Raw genomic sequence first — 18,719 nt, 5'->3', positions numbered from 1 at the left:
GATTGTTCCTTCTCTTTAATTTCAAGCGTTAACCTATTCATTTCTGCCCATTCTAATATTTTCCTCATCACCTTCTCATCCAGAGGGATCGCTTCATTTGTCCAATTTTGTGCAAATACAATCCCAGCTGCAATTATTAAGTGAATTATCAAATATACATTTTCTTTACTGTACGTTTCTGGTAAAGTCTCCTCCCCCCCAAAAAAAATAATAATTCAGGTTTCAGATCAATATTTTGTTGTTGTGGAGCTCAGAATTTTATTGAAATGGTTTGTTTTGGAAGACTATAACAGAATAACAGAATTGGAAGGGACTTTGGAGGTCTTCTAGTCCAACCCCCTGCTCAAGGCAGGGTTCCTTATACCATCCCGGTCCAATGGAATCACGTGACTCCCTTTGCATCTTGGTTTAGCCCCGTGAGGCTACCGATTGACCTACATTTTCTAAATGTCTTCTCTTGCAGGAAAGGTGCTCCAGGCTACGATGTATGTGGCTGCTATTTTTCCTGACGGGATCATCTGTTTTCATCTATTACACCTTCTACTCTCAGTCGCTTCATTACAGGTAACACAACACAGGTTCGATTCCCTGTATTGGTACAGGAAGTCCTCGACTTATGATGGACTCCCCCCCCCCCCAATGTACGGGGATCTATGTGTCAGGTTCCAAGTACCGTATTTTTCAGAGTATAAGATGCACTCCATCCCCTCTAAAACAGGGTGGAAATGTTGGTGCGTCTTATACACCGAATACGGCCATTTTTGGCCTCCCAAAACCCCACCCAGCGAATCGTGTTTTTTGCAAAAAACGAGGCATGCAACGGGTTTGGGAGGCCTGCAAATTGCTCCGGGGGCCAGGGAGGGCAAAAACAAGAGAAAATGGGCCCGTTTTTCACAAAAAATGGGGTGTTTTTTGCCCTCCCAAGCCCCCCAGGAGCACTCTGCAGGCCTCCCAAACTCCCTGCATGCTCTCTTTTTCACAAAAAAACGGGGCATGCAGAGGGTTTGGGAGGCCCGCAGAGTGCTCCAGGGGTTTTGGAAGGCAAAAGCTTTGTTTTTTAAATTTACCTCTTCATAATCTTGGTGTGTCTTATACTCCGGTGCATCTTATAGTCTGAAAAATATGGTAACAACCCAAAGCAATCAAAACTCTGAGGCCTAGCGTTTCCTCAAAGCATAATTTTATTTGGGGTATCATATTGGCACAGCTGGTGAAAACCTGACTTTGAAGGACCCGGAGTTTTCCCCACCCAAATCAAAACCCAAAGTACTTGCCTCCCAGGTCACAGGTCTGTCCAATGATCCAATCAGGTTGCAGTCCCAACTGGCTTTTGTCCACGCCCTTCCAACACTGGTAGAGCATCCTTGCTATTTTGGCTATACATCAGAGGTGGTATTCAGTAGGTTCTGACCAGTTCTGGAGAACCGGTAGCGGAAATTTTGAGTAGTTCAGAGAACAGGTAAATACCACCTCTGGCTGGCCCCGCCCCCACCTATTCTCTGCCTCCCGAGTCCCAGCTGATCGGGAGGGAATGGGGATTTTGCAGTATCCTTCCCCTGCCATGCCCACAGAAGCAGTTGTAAACATTTTTGAATCCCACCACTGCTACACATCCCCCAGCTATCTCTACCCTCCCCAGCCCACACACACACAAACCTCACATTCCCACAGCTCCACCCGGCTTTGCTGTGGCAGCCTTGAAGATGCTCCCAAAATGGCATCCGGGCTCACACTATGAGAGTTGGCCCCAGCTCATTTGCCACGGACAACTTCTGCGGGACAAGAGTTACATTAATGTTGTGGCCCAGCAGGAGCCATTGGAGCTGCCACCAGATTCCGACAGCGAGGGGCCCTAGTCACATGGTTGTGAAGTAAATCTGGCTTCCCCCTGGACTTTGCTTATCTGAAGGTCGCAAAAGGGGGAAATCACGTGACCCCGGGACACTGCAAACGTCATAAATACGAGTCAGTTGCCAAGCGTCTGAATTTTGATCACGTGACCACAGGGATGTTGCCAAGGTCTTAATTGTGACAAATGGTCATAAGCAGGGGTGAAGTTCAGCAGGTTCTGACCGGTTCTGGAGAACTGGTAGCAGAAATTTTGAGTAGTTTGGAGAACCGGCAAATGCCACCTGTGGCTGGCCCCGCCCCCATCTATTCTCTGCCTCCCGAGTCTCAGCTGATCGGGAGGGAATGAGGATTTTGCAGTATCCTTCCCCTGCCACACCCACCAAGCCACGCCCACAGAACCAGTAGTAAAAAAAAATTGATTTCACCACTGGTCATAAGTCACTGGTTTCAGTGGTGGTGTAACTTCGCATATCACTAAATGAACTGTTGTAAGTCGAGGACTGCCTGTATATGACGAAGCCAACAAAATCCCAAAAGTGAATGATAATCTGTGTGTCAGGCGTTCCTCCATCAATAACCAAGAAAGAAAACTCCCAATGTGGAATTAAAGATACTTTTACTGGTCATGAAAGGATAGCAGCAAACGAAAAGCAAGATCTGAGCCAAAACTAGCACATATCTGTTGTGGCTCGGTAGGAGCCTTTGGAGCTGCTATCAGACTGACACAGAAATCTGTGAGTGGTTTCAGGATGCTCACAGGAGAAGATAACAAGCATCTGTAACTCGTTAAGGATCTCCTCCTGTGGATAAAAGACTGATGGTGCCACGCCTTAGTCGCAGAAGTCAATGTCGTTCGTTCGTTAGTTCCGTTCCTGTTCTAGTTCGTGTTCATGATTCAAAGAAGCACTTGGATAAGTGATTTGCTTTATGTAAACCTGGTTTGCTGTGAGAGTTTGTTTTTGCATTTGCTGTTTAACTTTTTGCCAGAGAATTTATCTATGTTTATTTTGGGCTCGCAGCCAGCAAAAGCTGGGAGTGATAAAGACATTCCTTTGCAAGCTGTGTGTGGCTGTCGTTTCTGAACGAGCAAGGAGGGGGGTCAGAACAATATCAAACTTTTACCCAGCACCCTCCCCCCCGTCACCCCAATCCAATAACCAATCTGCAACCCCTAAGGTGTCATGTGAGATGCATCTTCAAAACTTCTCATTCAGTTGGTGAGACCCAACTTCCCCTCTGATAACTCCTCCAGCACCATAACTTTCCCATCCCAAATACCTTAAGCTCCCACCCTCCCCGTTTCTATGGCAGCCAATAGCAAGCAAGCAAAATAGAGGCTGACACGGGGGGGGGGGGGGAGAATCACAAAACAATTTTCCCATGGTCCCTAAATGAACTTTTGCAAGTCAAGGACTATATGTAAATATATATATATATATATTGTTTTTCTCCATTTATATTCCTCCACTGTCTGTATTTTTCCAGTTGTATCCCTTTAACCTCTTTCCAGGCTGGGTTTTGTATCCCAGTTACCCTAATCCTCTGCTGTTTTTATGGTTTCTCTTCAAAGCTTGATCCTCTTAACTCCGACGGTGGATTTTCTGAACTTCTGGGAGGTGCTCTGGATTGTGGGCGTCACAGATTTCGTTTTGAAGTTTGTCTTCATGAGCCTGAAATGCGCCGTTCTCCTGCTGCCTTGTTTTATCATGTCTCTTAAATCCAAGGTAAAGACGCCACTCTTTTTAATTTGATTTTAATTTAGCTGTCCTTGTTCTGAGTGAGGCTTCCCCAAACCACGAAGCAGATTTCTTGTCCCGACAAAAAAAACCTTTTGATTAATTGACTGTGAATTCTGCTCATTGACATCCAGCAAAGTCTTTCAAGGGAGGATTGACAGTCACAGACCTTATCTGGCTTGGAGAGCTGCCAGGCCCATATCTGCAAAACTTGGCAAGGAGCCTCAGAGAGTCACGAACTAATTAAGGGAACTAATTGTCTCCTGCAAACTCCACTCCCCTTTCGCTCATCTTTTATTCCCTATGAGAGGGGCCGTTCATCGTCCACCTGTGGCCTTACTCCCAAGTCAACCCCTGTTCTTTAGCTCTTCCCTTCATCTGGCAACTCTGCGCATGCGCACACTGGGAACAGGCTCCAGCTGTTCATCTGCCTCACTGATGTCTGACTCTGAAGGCAGCTGATAACTGTCGGATGGCCCTGGCCCCCTCTCTGCCTCCGACACAGAGCCCTCCTCAGAGTCTTCCCCAGACTCCAGGACTGGCCCATCTTCCTCCCCAACCTCCTCACCATCTGAATCTGCCACCAGCTCCACTGGCGGGCCACAACAGTTGTGCTGCTTTTAGTGAGACCAGGTTTTGCTGCCTTAACTCATTGCCAAGAATGCAGATATTGCCTTGGAACTGAGGGGTGCATTTGAAAGGGGCCATGCAGGTGAGTCCTTGACTCACAACCACTATTGAGTCCAAAATGTCTGTTGCTAAGTGAGAACGTTTTTAAGGAAGCTTTGCCCCGTTTTGTGACTTTTCTTGCCAGAGTTGTTAAGTGGATCATGCATTTGTTATGGTTGTGAAGTGAATTTGGCTTCTCCGCTGCTCACCAAAAGGTCACAAAAGTCGATCAACACACACACACACACACACACACACACACACCACAGTGCAAACATCATAAATACGAGCCAGTTGCCCAGCTTCTGAATTTTGATCACACGGCTTTTGGAATACTGCCACAGTCGTAACTCTGAAAAATGGTCATACTTCTTTTCAGTGCTATTGTAACTTTGTACTGGAAAGGGTGGGGGGAACTTTATCCCCCTAATTCCCCCCATTGGTGACTTAAATTCTGATTTCAAAAAAATCACTGCTTTGACACTCTTCTTTTTGTGTCTTGAAAATACTTAGCAACCTGCTATAAAAACAGGAGGACACGATTGAGCCCCAAATTTCCCTTGCTAAGGTGGCTGTGAAGTTTGCCCCGTTTTATGCCCTCCTTTGCCGCATTCGTTAAGCCAATCACTGCAGCTGTTAAGTGAATCATAGGGTTGTTAAGCGAATCTGGCTTCGCCCATTGAGTTTCTTATCAAAAGCCACCTGGGAAGGTTGCACATGGTGATCCTATGACCCCGGGACACGGCAGCCGTCATAAGTATGCGTCAGTTGCCAAGTGCTGGAATTTTGATCGTGTGACCATGGGGGTACTGGGATGGTTGTGTTTAAGAGCTGACCAGTTCCTACGGTGATGTAATGCTGGGAATGAGTCAGCAAGGTTTTTGGGCTGATGTCACTTTAAGAGCCTGTAATAAGAAGAGGCCCTGTTGTGGCGTATCTCTCTCCATCTGTGCTTCTGTGCTGTAATTTGCTGATTGCTGTTTGTTTGAGGTCTGACTAAAGTACATGTATGTATATATTCTTTGTAGATAAAACCACTATTTAAATACAAACCTCTGTTTACTGTATTTGCTCCTGGGTTACCCCAAGTAGTCACACTGGTTGTCAGTGCGGAGAACGGTTCTAAGTCCCTTTTTAAAGTTCCGTCGTAACTTTGAATGGTCACTAAATGAACCGTTGTAAGTCGAGGACTAACTGCATTGCATGAATTCTAATGTTCGTCTTTGTTCTGTTTCCCTTGTTTTCTACAGGGTTACTGGTATATGCTGTTGGAAGAGCTTTGCCAGAGCTATTCTAAAGTGGTTCCCGCCCCTGTGTGGTTTCGATATCTGGTTGGCTTAAGGGAATCGGACGGTAGCATCGGGTGGAGTTTTGGCATCTTGCTGGCTCTGCTGTATCTTATCCTAAAGGTAAACATTGGTTGCCTTCCGAGTGTCTTACCCTCAAAAGAATGGAGTCACAGTGGGAGCAGTTTGCAGGTAGTCCTTGAGGGGGATCTTGGAGTCCTAGTGGACAACCATTTAAACAGGAGCCAGCCGTGTGCAGCAGCTGCCAAAAAAGCCAACACAGTTCTAGGCCGCATAAACAGAGGGATAGAATCAAGATCACGTGAAGGGTTAATACCACTTTATAAGGCCTTGGTAAGGCCACACTTGGAAAACTGCGTTCAGTTTTGGTCGCCACGATGTAGAAAAGATGTGGAGACTCTAGAAAGAGTGCAGAGAAGAGCAACAAAGAGGATTAGGGGACTGGAGACTAAAACACATGAAGAACTGTTGCAGGAACTGGGTATGTCTAGTTTAATGAAAAGAAGGACTAGGGGAGACATGATAGCAGTATATTCCAATATCTCAGGGGTTGCCAGAAAGAAGAGGGAATCAAACTATTCTCCAAGGCACCTGAGGGTAAAACAAGAAGCAATGGGTGGAAACTAATCAAGGAGAGAAAGAAGCCAACACAGTTCTAGGCTGCATAAACAGAGGGATGGAATCAAGATCCTGTGAAATGTTAATACCACTTTATAAGGCCTTGGTAAGGCCACACTTGGAATCCTGCATTCAGTTTTGGTCACCATGATGTAGAAAAGATGCGGAGACTCTAGAAAGAGTGCAGTGAAGAGCAATAAAGATGATTAGGGGACTGGAGGCTAAAACATATGAAGAACAGTTGCAGGAACTGGGCAGGTCCAGTTTAATGAAAAGAAGGACTAGGGGAGAAATGATAGCCGTCTTCCTATATCTCAGGGGCTGCCACAAAGAAGAGGGATATTGGCTTCTTCTGCGGCTTCCAAACCCTTGAAATCTTCCAGAGCTGGGGCAGAGAGTCTTCTGGCAGTGGCCACTCTGGGAATGCATTTCCTGCTCTGTGGTTGTGGGCTGGCTGCCAGAAGACTCTCTGCCCCAGTGACAGACTTTGGTGGTTTAGAAGCCACAGTGCTGGGATGGTGGCAGCACCGGCCGGCCTGGCCCTGCAGGGAGAGCTGGCCCAGGCCGTGGTGAGGCTGGGAAGTGCGCGAGTGGGAGGTGGAACAGGTGCTCGCGCAACTCCCTCCAGCTGGGCAGAGCGGCACTCACCAACCCAGCGGTATCCCGAAGGCGGCAAGCCGTGCGAGCACCTCCCCCCCCCCCGACTCCTGCGGCTTGGCGCCTTCTGCATACCGCTGGGAGTGCCGTTCTGCCTGGCTGGAGAGGAGGGTTGCCGGGCAGCTGCTCATGAGCATGGTCACCTCATGGCTGCTGTGTTGCGCTATTTTGTAACCCCAAAACAATAAGCCCTCCCCCCAATAATAAGGCCAAGGCCATATTTTGGGGTGAAAAGAAAATAAGAATTGTTGTATTTTTGGGGAAACATGGTAGTTTCATAGTTAAGAGCTTCAGTTCTTCCAAAAAATCCTTTAAGTCTGAAAAACCAAGTGAACTATTACAATACAATAATACAATACAATATCAGATTTGGAAGTGACCTTGGAGGTCTTCTAGTCCAACTCCCTGCCTAGGCAGGGAACCCTATACCGTTTCAGACAAAGGGCTATCCAACATCTTCTTAAAGACTTCCAGTGTTGGGGCTTTCACAACCTCTGGAGGCAACTTTTTTTCCACTTAATTAATTGTCAGGAAATTTCTCCTCAGTTCTGAGTTGCTTTTCTCCTTGATTAGTTTCCACCCATTGCTTCTTGTCCTGCCTTTAGGTGCTTTGGAGAATAGTTTGACTCCCTCTTCTTTGTGGCAGCTCCTGAGATATTGGAAGACTGCTATCATGTCTCCCCTAGTCCTTCTTTTCATTAAACTAGGCATACCCAGTTCCTGCAACCGTTCCTCATATGTTTTAGCCTCCAGTTCCCTAATCATTTTTGTTGCTCTTCTCTGCACTCTTTCTAGAGTCTCCACATCCTTTTTAAATTGTGGCGACCAAAACTGAATGCCGTATTCCAAGTGTGGCCTTACCAAGGCCTTATAAAGTGGCATTAACCCTTCACGTGATCTTGATTCTCTCCCTCTGTTGATGCAGCCTAGAACTGTGTTGGCTTTTTTGGCAGTTGCTGCACACGGCTGGCTCCTATTTAAATGGTTGTCCCCTAGGACTCCAAGATCCCTCTCACAGTTACTACTGTTGAGCAAGGTACCACCTATACTGTACCTGTGCATTTCGTTTTTCTTGCCTATATGTAGAACCTTACTCTATTATTACAGGACAAACCATAATTTTTTTCTCCCATTTGTTTTTCAGCTTTTGAGTTTTTTTACACAGCTAAAAAACTTCAGAAGGGTCTTACGGATATTTTTTACACGGCCGGTGAGTATTTGTATGCTCCAAGGAGAATTACAGATAATCCTTGACTTACGACCACCACTGAGTCCAATTTCTTTCTTTCTTTCTTTCTTTCTTTCTTTCTTTCTTTCTTTCTTTCTTTCTTTCTTTCTTTCTTTCTTTCTTTCTTTCTTTCTTTCTTTCTTTGCTAAGACAGCTGTGAAGTGAGCTTTGCTCCATTTTACAACCATTTCTTCCCACAGTTGTTAAGTGAATCACGGTGGTTCTTAAAGTTAGTAACATGGTTGTTAAGTGAATCTGCTTTCCCCACTGACTGCTTGTCAGAAGGTTGCAAAATATCATCATAAATACATGTCAAATATCTGAATTTTGCTCACATGACCATGCTGTCATAAGTGTGAAAAATGGCATCATCAGTCACTTTTTTCAGTGCTGTTGTAACACTCAATGATGACTAAACAAATAGTTGTAAGTTGTGGACAACTTGTATGATCTGCAAAAGAATGAGTCTCAAGCTTAATAGGAATTCAGAAATGAATCTGTTTATTTCAATAACAGATTAAAGAGTTAATTCAATGAGTCATTCATATTACATTGTTTCTCTGTTTGGAAGGCATCGCTGGGCAGACATTCAGGAGACCCGAAAAAAGGGGGGATTTCTTTTTCCCTGGGGCGGAGAGTGAGATGTCTGACCTTAGAATATCACCTTAACCCAATAAACATCTTTGATAAACTGAGTCCCTAGTCTTGAATAAGTGGGGTAGCTACAGAATAACACTAGAGCTGGCAGAAGAAGGTATCGGTCATCAACAAACACGTAGAGGTAACCCACATTTACACACCATTCAAAAGACAAAACCTAGGGGGAAAAAAACCCAAAGGATTGGAACACCCCTCCAGGCAATGTTCAGATAAGCAGGGATTAATGCCAGACAAACCTAAGCATGGAATCACCAAGGAGAAAACAAAGGATCCCAATAGTTGCCAGCTTCTTTCTTAACCAGGACTCTGGTCGCAGGAGAGAGCTGAAACACAGCATGTGTCTCTGTGCAATACTCAGAATTTTAATTGTTTGCTATTATAGTTAGCTTCTGCGGGATGGGTGGCTGTATCAATGCAATGAGTAAATCAATCAATCGAAAAAGCTATACAGCAAAGTTCAGATGGAGCAAGTCCTTCCAACAACTGCTTTCATGCCTCTTTAAACATCACCCTCTAAGTACATTTTGAGCAACAGACATAATGTCAGAGTTCCAAATATCATCCAAAATTAAATCAGAGTCCAAGGCAAAGTATTGCTCTAAGTTCCAATTTATTAAGAGAGACATGTTGGCACATCTGTGGAAAACCCGAATCTGAAAGCTTCCTGGGTTTCCCACCCAGTTGAAAGTTCATGATCTTGCCCCCCACACCCACAAGTTCATCACATGGTCCAATCTTCTATTGTCACACTGGCAGTTCCACCCATCCAGTTCTGGTCAGGTCCAGAAATGCAGAGACAAAGGATGACCTTGGGCTTCTAGAAAGGAATTTTTTATTTTGACAACACAGTCGTCTACTTACTATTCCCCCCTCCCAATTCCCCACTAATGAAACAGCATAGTAAAGAAAGAGTGTGTGTCAGCGTTCCAAATATCATGCAGAATTAAATCAGAGTCAAAGGCAAAACTATGCTTAAAGTTCCAATTTAATAAGGCAGGCCATGTTGGCATCGTGCTATGGAATCCCAATTCTGGAAGTTACATCAGGATCCCACCCAGTTAAAAGTTCATGATCTTGTCCCCACACCCACAGTCCATCACATGGTCCAATCTTCTTCTTCCACGCTAGCACCTACGCCCAACTGCTTCCGGTCAGATGCAACGGTTTGGGAGACAAAAGATGACTTTGAGCTTCTAGGAAGGAATTTTTTATTTTGAAAACAACACATTCTACCCCTTGTTAAATCCCCCCACCCCTAATGAGTGTGTGGCAGGCCAAAGATCCTCAAAGGAATATGACTGCAGGCCTGACACATACATTATCTATAACCATGATTTTAAAAAATCAAAAGTTCTGTCTCAAAAATAATAGATACCAACTATTACATTAGTATTTATAATCCTATAAAACATGGCACAAAGAACCGCAACCATTGGGACAGAATTAACGCCAGTTCTTGTGGCGTTCTCGTGGCTCTCTGAGCGTGGTGGTTTTCTTGCAGACGTTTCATTACCAAACTAGGTAACATCATCAGTGCAAGGGAGTGCGGGGTTTGGGGTTTGTTTAGAATAGCTTGACCTGATAGTTTTGCTGAACGTGAAATTCTCTCTGAGCTTGGTGGTTTTCTTGCAGACGTTTCATTACCAAACCAGCTAACATCATCAGTGCTAGAAAGGAGTGGAGCGTGAGGAAGAGGAAGGATGTGGAATTCTTGGTGCTCTCTGAGTTTGGTGGTTTTCTTGCAGACGTTTCATTACCAAACTAGCTAACATCATCAGTGCTAGTAGTTGGCGACTGAAAGTCTTACCTTTTTATATGTATAAAATTAATCATATCCATCTGTTGCTTTGGAAAAGTCCAAATATCTACGAGCCAAATCCTTGGAGCCTTTTCTGATCTTTGTCCAGGAAGATCCGCTCTGCATTTTTTTAAAAAATAAACGCTGCAAAACAATCCAAAAATAAATCTGGGCTTACGGTGAACAGACGAGCAGGATGTCTCTGGGTCAGAACTGCAAACTAAAAACCCTCTAAAGGAGAATATCTGTAGCTGAAGGTTGAAATGAGGGCACCTTGGTGATCTCAGAGCTTGGTGGTTTTCTTGCAGACGTCTCATTACCCAAACTAGGTAACATCATCAGTGCTAGAAGGGAGTGGGGTTTTGCACTGATGATGTTAACCTAGTTTGGTAGTGAAACATCTGGAAGAAAACAACCAGGCTCAAAAAGCACCAAGGACCCCTAAATACTCTCTCTATTCTCCAGCGCCTCTGACATAATTTCACCCTCTTCCTCCTCCTCGCTTTGCAGAGCTACGGCGTGGTGGCCAGCAAGAGGCAGCGTGCCGAAGCAGACGATCTTTGTGCCATTTGTCAAGCTGAGTTTCAGAAGCCAGTTGTCCTCCTCTGCCAGGTAACACTCACCTGTCAAATCCTTGCAAGCCACACCCTGCACTGAAGTCTGCGTGCACCGTTTTCATTGTAACCGCACTTCCGTAACAAATGAGATCTTCAGCTCCTTAATGTCTGTGGATATCCTCAGTCATATCCAAGTCACGACTGTCCCAAAGGTGCTTTTTCAAGAGGAAACTGGACTTTCTGGTTTTTCCTGGAAGATGTTTCCCTTCTCCTCCAAGAAAGCTTCTCCAGCTCTGACTGGATGGTGGGGAAGGGAAGGATTTGTACTCCTTGCAGACAGCTGGGTCATTTGCATCCTTTTGAGAGAGTCGTTGAGGCCACTTGGAGGTTTATCTCTGTCCTCAGGGTCACCTGAGTGGTGCAAATGGGTGTGGAGCCTTCTTGGAACTGCTGAAAGGTGTTGTGGGCTGGAGATAGATGATGTCATATCCCTCCCCCTCTGTTGAGGCAGGGCTCTTCAATTTGGACATAGATGGCCTCTTCGACTTCTCTTTCAAACCAGACTCTGAGGACACAAACCTCCAAGTGGCCTCAACGACTCTCCAAAGAATGCAAATAACCAGCTGTCTGCAAGGAGTATCTCCAGTCTACAGCACAGTCCTTTTAGCAGTTCCAAAAAGGTTCCGCATCCATTTGCACTACTCAGGCGCCCCCCAAGGACACAGGCAAATGTCCAAGTGGGCTTAACGATGCTCTAAAGGAATGCAAATGACCAGTTCTGTCTGCAAGGAACATAAATCCTTCCATTCCCCATCATCCAGTCAGAGCAGATGAAGCTTCAAGTGGCCTCAATGACTCTCTAAAGGGATGCAAATGACCAGCTGTCTGCAAAGAATATAAATCCTTCTTTTCCCCACCATCCAATCAGAGCTGAAGAACCTTCAGCGAAACGTCTTCAAAGAAAAACAGAGAAAGTCCAGTTGCCTCTTGAAAAAAAGCACCTTTGGGACATCATCCACTGGGTTATTTAATCCATCCTGCAAATATTGGGAGATTCTCTCAAGTCTGCATGTTTGACCTTAAAAGTATTCTAACTGGTGCATAAGCATTACAAGATCTGAAACTAAGTTTTAAGACTAAGTAGAAGTATCTGAAAGATTTTTTGGGTCCCGTTAAAGGTAACTCTCAACTTGCAACCCTAATGGAGCCTGTTCGTTATGGTTAGAAGTCGTGACGGTCGTAAAGTGGCCCGTCACCTGACCATGCTGATTTTACACCACCCTTTTTTTTTAAGACGGCTGTTAAGTGAATCACAATGGTTGTTCAGTGGGTGCTGTGTGATTGTTCGGTATGGGATGTTTTTGCCCCAAAACAGAAGTAAACACTGATGTTGCCCAAAAACATAAATCATGGTCGCGACTGTGGGACGCTTCAAACCATGCCTGAAATATGGTCATGTTACTGCAAAGGGGGGGGGAGAGAGGCCAGCTGTTGTAACTTCGGAGCTTGGTCGTAAGCACCTTTCGGGGGAATCTGTCATACCTTCCAACTGTTGCTAAGTGACTGGTCATAAGTTAAGGACTACCTCTAGGAAGTTCAGAATAATGGCAGAGAGACTTTGTGACCCAGGATTAGTTTTCGACAGAACAGAAACAACAGAGTTGGGAGGGATCTTGGAGGTCTTCTAGTCCAACCCCTGCTCAAGCAGGAAACCCTAACCAGCGATGGCGAATCTTTTTTTGACTCGCGTTCCATAAGGGGGGGAGCGCAGGGGGGGTCGTGCGTGGGCGTGCCGCACCCATAATTCAACACCTGACAACCCCCAGTGCTCATGCACGCATGAGAGGCTCTTCCCCCCATTCTTTGCATGCTTTTTTCGCCCTCCCCAGGCTCCAGAGGCTTTATAGGAGCCTGGGGAGACCGAAAACAGCCTCCCCCCCCCCCCCCCGGAGGCTTTAGGGACCTTCAGGAGGCTTCCCTGAAGCCTCCGGAGGGCAAAAAAGGACCCTACGAGCAAACCGGAAGTCACTTCTGGTTTACTCGTAGGGTCGGTTTAAGCCCTCCGGAGGTTTCAGCGACCTTCAGGAGGTTTCCCTGAAGCCTCCGGAGGACTAAAAAGGACCCTACGAGCAAACCGGAAGTCACTTCTGGTTTACTCGTAGGGTCGGTTTAAGCCCTCCGGAGGTTTCAGCGACCTTCAGGAGGTTTCCCTGAAGCCTCCGGAGGACTAAAAAGGACCCTACGAGCAAACCGGAAGTAAGGCCATTTTTAGTCCTCCAGAGGCTTCAGGGAGGTGTCCTGAAGGTCCCTGAAGCCTCCGGAGGACTTAAACCGGCCCCATGAGCAAACCGGAAGTCCGTTACCGAACTTCCGGTTTGTCCGGTTTTTGCGCTCTGGAGGCTTCAGGGAAGCTCTTGAAGCCTCCGGACGGCCTCCGGGGGAGGGGAGACTCTTTTCGCCATCCCCAGGCTCCTATAAAGCCTCTGGAGCCTGGGGAGGGTGAAAAATGGCTTTAAAAAAACTCAGCTGGCCAGCGCACGCATTTGCGCTGGCCAGCTGACAAGGCAACGCATCGCCATAGGTTCACCATCCCGGCTCTACACCATTTCAGACAAATGGTGGTCCGATCTCTTTGACAGAATAGAAGAGTTGGAAGGGACCTTGGAGGTCTTCTAGTCCAACCCCTTGCTGAAGCAGGAAACCTACACCATTTCAGGCAAATGGTTGTCTGATCTCTTTGACAAATCTCTTTGACAGAATAGAATAGAATAAAATAGAATAGAATAACACAGTTGGAAGGGACCTTGGAGGTCTTCTAGTCCAACCCCCTGCTTAGGCAGGAAACTCTGGAGCACTTTAGACAAATGGTTATCCAACATCTTGAAAACCTCCAGTGATGGAGCACCCAGTTTCTAGAGGCAAGTAGTTCCACCGGTTAATTGTTCTGTCAGAGTTGAAGAAGCTTTTTGGATGAGAAGCAAAACATCTTCAAAGGAAAAAAAAACCCAGAAAGTCCAGTTGCATCTTGGGGGGAAAAAAGGCACCTTTGCGTCATATTCTCCTGACATTTGCATGCTCCTCTAACTAAAGCAATCCCTTCTCTTCCCAGCACGTCTTTTGTGACGACTGCATCGCTCTGTGGCTGAACCGGGAGAAGACCTGTCCCCTCTGTCGAACAGTCCTCTCCACTCACGTCAACAAGTGGTACGACGGCGCAACCTCTGCCCAGTTGCAACTCTATTAAAGCAAGCTAAAAATAAAAGTGGCCTTGTGCTTCACAGTATGGACTCATTTGAACGTCAGGCGTGCGTGTTGTTGTAGAGGACAATGGCTGGAAGGAAAGAGGGAGGCAGAAGGAATAATGCCTTGTCCTCTCCACTCGACTGTGTTGGAATGCGTTCAGATTATCACAGCCCCATATCCTCCTTAATTTTCCACACGGAATTAACCCCCGTTCAAGGCTGCTTCTGGGAAATCCCCAAATTTCTGAGTATTTTTTTACAATCACTAGTCTACCAAAATCAGCAATGGGAGACCTTTTTACTGCTTCCAGTGTTAACATCTGGCGTGTGCAAACTTGTAAGATTTTTTAGGTACAAAATCCACCTCGTAGGATTTGCCGTTGTCAGGATGCTTCTAACCATTGTACCTGGCCGTCGCGTGGCGAGACTCATGGAATCGTTTCGGCTTTCCATGAACGTAAATCTCAAATTTTCAATTATGCAAATCTGGATGACGTTTTTTACATTTTCTAAGTCCGAATTTTAAAGAACAAAAGTTTTGGCCTCTATTTTGTCATAAGCAGCTAGATTTTTACTAAAGAGGAAAGCTGTTATTTTAGCGATACTTTTTAAAAAAAATGTAGCCTATGGTTGGTGAAAATAAATGCAGTTTGAATCGGTCAGCCTGCAATTTTTTTGTGTTAAACCTTTTGACATGTTTACAAACTCATTTTTTTCCCAGCACTTATATGTATGACATGAATTTACTTGTGACCGAGGAATAAGGTGAGCATATTAAATCTAATATATGGTGGTGCAGTGATTAGAGTGCAGTATTGCAGGCTAATCAGGGTGGATAAAAATTGATGACTTTTTAAATAAAATGATTTTTAAAATTTTAAATTGGATTTATTTAAATAGTTTTTAAATTTTAATAAAATCCTTTTGGAGTATAAATCTATCTAAAGATAGTTTTATAACATTAATAATTATCTCCATTCAGCATGAAATGGAGCTTAGTTATTTAGCATGAGGCTGTATATTGTGCAATATTGGAACTTTTGGCGAGTCTGCCGCTGTGGGATAGAGATATCAGTTGCTCCGTAAAAATTGTTTTAAATCGAGTTGATTTAAATCGAGCCTTTCTACCAGTGATTTAAATCATGACTTAAATTGTGATAGCTTAATGAAAAGAAGGACTAGGGGAGACATGATAGCAGTCTTCCAATATCTCAGGAGTTGCCCCACAGAAGAGGGAGTCAATCTATTCTCCAAAGCACCTGAAGGCAGGACAAGAAGCAATGGGTGGAAACTAATCAAGGAGAGAAGCAACTTAGAACTGAGGAGAAACTTCCTGGCAGTGAGAACAATTAATCAGTGGAACAGAAGTTGCCTCCAGAAATTATGAATGCCCCAACACTGGAAGTCTTTAAGAAGATGCCTGATAGCCATTTGTCTGAAACGGTATAGGTTTTCCTGCCTGGGCATGGGGTTGGACTAGAAGACCTCCAAGGTCCCTTCCAACTCTTCTATTCTATACCAAATCCACCCTGAGGCTAATTCTCTCCGCTGTCAGGAGTTTGATCCTGACTGGCTCAAGGTTGACTCAGCTTTCCATCCTTCTGAAATTGATAAATTGAGGGGGGATAGTTTCGTGCGAGTGGCAAGCACACAAAGCTCCATTTGCACAAACAGGAGGCACCAGGGGGGCGGGGGATCCGTACTCTACAAGGTGATTCTGAACAGCTGTATACGGACCAGATTCTGAATGGATGGATTGTATTGTGGTATACTTGCTAACAACTCATCGTTGACGGGTTCCTTAGCTTTAATACTTCATCAAAATCCGGGAATAACAATAATAGCAATAACAGTAGACTTATATACCGCCTTCATAGGGCTTTCAGCCCTCTCTAAGCGGTTTACAGAGTCAGCATATTGCCCCCAACAACAATCCGGGTCTCATTTGACCCACCTCGGAAGGATGGAAGGCTGAGTCAACCCTGAGCCGGTGAGATTTGAACCGCTGAACTGCTGATCTAGCAGTCAGCCTGCAGTGCTGCATTTAACCCACTGGAAGCCGAAATTAAACAACTTTATCAAAAGCATGCTTCCTTAAGTAAAGGTTGCCTCGCACATATGTGCCCGTCGTTCCTGACTCTAGGGGGCGGTGCTCATCTCAGTTTCAAAGCCAAAGAGCCAGCGCTGTCCGAAGACGTCTCCGTGGTCATGTGGCCGGCACGACCTAAACACCAAAGGCATGTTCCCTTCCCACCAAAAGTGGTTCCTATTTTTCTACTTGCATTTTTTACGTGCTTTCGAACTGCTAGGTGGCAGGTTGGGACAAGGAACGGGAGCTCACTCCATTACACGGCGCTAGGGATTTGAACCACCCAACTGCCTATCTTTCTGATCGACAAGCTCAGTTCTTAGCCACTGAGCCTCCCGCGTCCCTTAATGCGGTGCTTCCTTATTGAGAATCAATAACGGGTTATTTCTTGGAGTATTTGGCCAGAATCTCTTACAAGGTAACACCTATCTTCCCCTATTTAGCTGCAACAGGGCACAATACCTTCAGAGGTCTAACGTTTCACCTGTTGGCGGTCTAGCGCTCAGATTGGCTTGGAAACCCACGTTGCTCCCCTTCGAGAGCAAGAAATAAAGAAATCACTATTCAGTCATTTGTCCAAAGTTGCATTTAATTGCTATTTACACCCATCTGTTTTGAAATCAAGTATATTTTATTACAGTAAATAGTACAGAATGAGGTAAGAACCCTCATACCATTCCTTGTAAGGCAGCTGTAGTCGGATTCGTAATGGATGGTTTAACACAGCCAGCTAAAGTGTTTGCAAGAAAGAACATGGTTTTGTTTTTGTTTTTTTTTTTTTTAAAAAAGGGTACAGGTGAAAAGCTGTCATTGTGCATCACTTTGCTTGAGCTCTTCCCAGCTCCCTCCCTCCCTTAAAAGTACCAGGGTGGAGACATTTGAACTACTGAAGACACACCGGGTAAGAGAAGCTAAAAGGAACCCTGCATCGTTTCATTCTTCCGGAAGCTTAAAAGAGACATCCTGGCTTAAGACAACGAAAGGCGCACTGGCAGGTCATCAACACACCCGATACACAGCTGCTATTTCAACAGGGGGTTAACAAGCCTCGACTCTTCCTTCCAGACGGCTGGTGTTGCTAGACGAATTTGCGCCTGACAGCTGGGAAGGACACGGGAAACATCAATTGAACTACAGTTTCACAACACAACTGGCTGCCCTTCCGAACTGCATGCTCAGCAGTCCTCGGTTACCGGGGGAAGAAAAATATTTGTAGCTCAGGGTTGGACTGTGGGGTCCCTTGGTTGCCACCCGGAGCTCGGCGGTTTCCTTGCAGACATTCCATGACCCCGCTAGGTAACATCATCAGCGCTAGAAGGGAGTTGGGGTTTTGCACTGATGATGTTACTAGTTTGGTCATGAAACGTTTGCAAGAAAACCCCCAAGCTCAAAAGAAGCACCAAGGACCTTCAACAGTCCCTAGATCAGGGATGGCAAACCTTTCGGCATCAAGTGCCCAAACTGGATCGGTTTTGCCAAAACACCAGAAACCCATTCCTGGTTTTTTGGATTATTTCAGGCCGTTTTTCTGGCCTGAAAAATGGTCTGGTTTTTGGCTGTTTTCCGAAGCTTGGCGCCTGCCAAGACCAGCTGGCCAGTGCGCGGAAAACGGCCCCCAAAGCTGCCTCACAAACAGTTTGAAAAACAGCCCAAAAAATGGCCTGTCTTGGGGGCTGTTTTCCAGCGTCCACAAAGACCAGCTGGCTGGAAACCAAGAAGAGCAGCTGACAAGGGCACACATACCACTGAGAGGGCTCTGCGTGCCACTTCTGGCACACGCGCAATTGGTTCGCCATCACGGCCCTAGATTATAATTCAACACCTACCTACGTTCTCCCTTTTCTCCTACAGCCCCCAATGCAGGTAAAGACGCCTTGGGCCAAGATGGTAGGGGAAAGGAGTAGACCCCGCACTAATCCACTCCTGGCCGCTTGAGGGGCCAGTCCTGTGACACCCTGTCCCTTGATCACAAGGACAGCCTTCTGCAGTCTTCCCGGCTAAACCAGACGGGAGCAGGTTGGCCTCAGGTTGGCCTCAGGCTGGGGAAGGAGATCCCACCTCTTGCCTCCCTCAAGATTGCCCTCTACAGAGTTTCTAGGGACGCCGACCATTCCGCTAACACAGTGGTCTCCAACCTCACCAGCTTTGCAGACTGGCAGGAGAGGAAAGGGTTCTATAAGAGCTGGCACTTGCGGGCCAGGGCCTGCCGCTTGTGCAGCCCATTCCGAACAGGCCGCGACCCAGTACCAGGCCAAGGCCCGGGGGGTGGGGGTGGGGAGCCCTGCTCTAACACGTGGGTACTTTCGG

General features: G+C 45.9%; 1 protein-coding gene across 1 annotated transcript in view; it reads left to right on the top strand.

The window, feature by feature from the left end:
• Nucleotides 1–14,982, top strand: part of LOC116507919 (E3 ubiquitin-protein ligase RNFT1-like) — a 36,735-nt gene extending 21,753 nt beyond the window's left edge. The window contains exons 4-9 of the mRNA XM_032216334.1: nt 464–564; nt 3,422–3,575; nt 5,507–5,665; nt 7,983–8,048; nt 11,035–11,136; nt 14,191–14,982. Coding sequence (XP_032072225.1) covers nt 464–564; nt 3,422–3,575; nt 5,507–5,665; nt 7,983–8,048; nt 11,035–11,136; nt 14,191–14,325 — 717 coding nt within the window. The 3' untranslated portion in view covers nt 14,326–14,982. The remainder of the gene's footprint in view (nt 1–463; nt 565–3,421; nt 3,576–5,506; nt 5,666–7,982; nt 8,049–11,034; nt 11,137–14,190) is intronic.
• Nucleotides 14,983–18,719: the final 3,737 nt, after the last annotated feature.

This window comes from Thamnophis elegans, chromosome 4 (genome assembly GCF_009769535.1).
Source record: "Thamnophis elegans isolate rThaEle1 chromosome 4, rThaEle1.pri, whole genome shotgun sequence".
Lineage (NCBI taxonomy): Eukaryota > Metazoa > Chordata > Lepidosauria > Squamata > Colubridae > Thamnophis > Thamnophis elegans.
This window is presented reverse-complemented; position numbering and strand designations above follow the sequence as displayed.